The 3,648-nt window shown below is 32.4% G+C and overlaps 1 protein-coding gene across 1 annotated transcript; it reads left to right on the top strand.

Annotated features, from left to right (window-relative positions):
- Window positions 1–396: 396 nt before the first annotated feature.
- On the top strand, window positions 397–1,998 carry LOC116111121 (carbon catabolite repressor protein 4 homolog 2-like; the record flags this gene model as incomplete). The annotated part of the gene is made up of 6 exons (XM_031397319.1): window positions 397–450; window positions 565–656; window positions 763–877; window positions 1,042–1,189; window positions 1,302–1,456; window positions 1,581–1,998. Coding segments are annotated over 5 exons (555 nt in total), but the record flags the coding sequence as incomplete, so codon positions are not given.
- Between the last annotated feature and the right edge of the window lie 1,650 nt (window positions 1,999–3,648).

Genomic DNA, 3,648 nt, shown 5'->3' with positions numbered 1-3,648 from the left:
TAATTGGAGTTCTTCACATGTCAAAATCAGCCTCATTGCTCTCTTTTCCATATTTCTTGTTGAGCATCTGTATTGCTTTACAAAGTTGTTTCTCCTTGGAGAAAGCTATTGCTTTCAATCTTATTTTCGGTTTTTCAATTTTTAATTTTTTGAAAATTCTGTGTTGAGAATATTGGTGTTTTTCTTATCTCTTTTTGCTCTCTCCTTTGTGTTTTTTTTTCTTTTAAATAGTCCATAACTATGTGCACAATAAATGGGCCTGACAGTGGTAAGGATGTTATGAAATCCATGAAAATGTGCTCCAGTAAATGAATGGATATAGTGGTTTGTACATTATATGTAACTCCTGTTGCAGATGCCTAATCTCACCTCATTTTTCTTGGTTTTTAATTACAGGCAAATACACATGTAAACATCCACCAAGATCTAAAGGATGTCAAGCTCTGGCAGGTATTCATTATTGTTGTCTTGTGTGTGCCTCTGTATTTGTTCTTGATTATTCATACTGAATGTTCGTCATGTGTATATATATATATATTTTCTTTTTTTAATTTTCCCATTTAGGTTCATACACTTTTAAAAGGATTGGAGAAAATAGCTGCCAGTGCGGACATCCCAATGTTGGTGTGTGGAGATTTTAATTCCACTCCTGGAAGGTCTGTCTATTATTCTGATGTTGTAACTCATATAGGAGATTCATTTTATCTCATATCACTATGTATATGTGGCTTAACTGTAGATGCTTTTCGAACTTTCTTGCAGTGCTCCCCATGCACTTCTGGCAATGGGAAAGGTTGATCCAATTCATCCAGACCTGGGAATAGATCCTCTTACTATCTTGCGTCCTCACACGAAGTTGAATCATCAACTACCTTTGGTAATTTATCTGTATGATATTGACATGAATTAAACAACTTTAAGAGATTGATTGATTTACCTTTTTGTTTTTTCTTTGGGTTTACGGAGGAAAGTATAAGAAAAAGGCAAATGATGATTAGAAGTTTGTCGATTCTACCTGTCGTGACATTCTAAGTGTTTCAGGTCAGTGCATATTCATCCTTCGCAAGAATGGGTGTTGGTCTTGGTATGGATCAGCAGAGGAGAAGAATGGACCCTTCAACCAATGAACCCTTATTTACGCATTGCACAAGAGATTTTATCGGCACTCTAGATTACATATTTTACACTGGTGAACTTTCATAACCGTTTTGCTTTCATTTGCTTTACTTTTCTCTCCCTATTCTTCTGAGTTCTCTCTCAACGCATGATGTAAATTCTTAATTATAAACTTTCACTTTCAGCGGACTCTTTAACGGTGGAGTCCTTGTTGGAGCTCTTAGATGAGGATAGCTTGAGGAAAGACACGGCGCTTCCTTCTCCAGAGTGGTCCTCCGATCATATAGCACTTTTAGCTGAATTCCGCTGCAAACCTAGACCTAGACGTTGACACTCCAGGGTGCGAGAATTAAATTCTTTTTTGCTTTAAATTTTACCATAATAGTATCTCTCTCATAATCACACGTGCTGCGACGGACTGTTAGATGTGGTTCCTTAACGCCGATATGTTATTTGTGATCCAGGTTTTGGAGATGCACAAAGATAATATGGACAGAGAAGCTGATGATGGATAGAGAGATAAGTAATTTGTAAGAATTGTAGATCTTGCACGTGCGCTGTGTTCTTTCTCAGTTTATCATCCCCCCCTGCAATGATCTGCGTTGTATTATGCCACCTTTTGTCTCATAGAAAATGATTTTATCGAGTTTTTCATTCAATCTCATTGCGTCGCCTGCCTACCGCCTTTCTTTTTTTTCAGTTGCCGATAGAAAAGGGTCTAATTTAGTCACCATCTATGTACTTTTAATTTGCCTGCAAAGGAAAAGTGGTTAGTGGCATGCTATTGTATGCCCTCCCATTGATCTAGGGTTCCATGTTCCCTTGGATTTTGGTGCAATGCATTTCCTTGTGGTTGCTAAATCGAATAAGAATTTTCATCTTTTTTTTTTTTTTTTATTGATAATTTACTTTTTTCACTTCTGTTTGCAGCCCATGTGCCAAATCAACAACATTCAACTATTCAAGTTCTTGAAAATTATCAAAATTGGCAGCTAGGTTTGCAAAGCGAAGTCTTGATATTTTAATATTATTATGAAAATAATAAGAATAATATTTCAAATACAAAGTCTTTTTACAAAAAAATAAGATAAAAATGTGTATGAAGTGATGCGGTAAACAATAAATAGATGAATAAATAGAAAAAATCAATTCATTAATTAAGAATGATAATGCATCCGTCATCTAAAGAATAATGTTAGATCATTTTCTATATATATTTTGTAAGAAAATTTTGTATGTATAATATTATATAAAATATACACAATGATGTAAATTAAATTAGAAATTAATAGCACTTGAAATTAAAAAAATTGTTGTTCAAATCACTCCATGAGCATGATAAAAGGAGATGCCTTCAAGTGTTTCATTTATCAGTCATATAAATAATTTAAGATCACAAGCCTAACTTAACGTTGAATAAATGAACCACCCTTGGGTGGTCGGGTAGGACGATAAAGATTTTTGAGTGTATTACTTAATAGGTCTTGAGTTTAATTTTCTTCGGTTGTTAATGTGAGTGAACACTAGAGGATTTATCCGATTGTTAACCTTAGAGTCTCGAGGGATTAATCGAGGTACGCATAAGCTAGTTTGGACACCCCCGATTACCAAAAAAAAAAAAAAAAAAAAGGAAAGAAAGAAAAAACGTTGAATAAATGATTTAACTCCATTTTGTTTTGAAGATAGTTTCCACTTAACTGTAAAGGTCTCCGTAAAAATATATTATTAGGCTCACGGAAACAAATTTAATTTTTTTAGTTTTGATGATCTTAATCAATTGATGGAGTAAATTCAAGAAGTGCTAACTATTTATGTATTTTTAGTTTACCTAAAGTTTACAAAGTCAGTCAATGACTTTCATATTTTTGGTTATGACAATTTTAATTAATTAAAATATTGGAATTTAACAATAATTGAAGTTTAAATAATTTTTTTTTAACATAGTAATAAATATTTGAAATTTTAATAACTTTATTAAATACAATTACAATTATCCTTAATGAAATTTGATGAAAGTAATGATTGTTCACAACTATAAATCTCTGTTTTAAAACCCGGACCAGACTGGTCCGATTGGGACTCGACAGCTTCTCCGGTCCGGTTCAAGCTTTAGGGGGTTTATGTAATATTTCAAATTTATGGGGACAAATTGATTTTATAGGGCTGTTTTGGATATCTGTCAAAAGATTAGGGATTAATTGGTAATTTTGGGGTATTTTAAATAAATAAAAAATTTAGAGACTAATTAGAAAATTTTTAGAGGTATTTTTGTAATATATTACAATTTACGGGATTATTTATATTTTTAAAATAAAATTATTTGTACGTCATCGATCCAATCGTTGAACTAGTTACTCATACCCGTCACCTTACCAAGTTTTACAATAGGTCGGATTTTAAAACAATACTATAAATATTAATTTAGGCGCAAAGTGTTCCACACTTGGTGATTGGCCACTTTTTTTTTCTTTTTTTTTATTATTATTATGAGAGAAAAAAATTTCTTTCTTTTAAAATAGTTTAGTTTTTTTC

This window comes from Pistacia vera, unplaced genomic scaffold, assembly GCF_008641045.1.
Source record: "Pistacia vera cultivar Batoury unplaced genomic scaffold, PisVer_v2 Contig1187, whole genome shotgun sequence".
NCBI lineage: Eukaryota > Viridiplantae > Streptophyta > Magnoliopsida > Sapindales > Anacardiaceae > Pistacia > Pistacia vera.
Note: the sequence above shows the minus strand (reverse complement) of the source record. Positions and strands in the feature narration are given on the sequence as shown.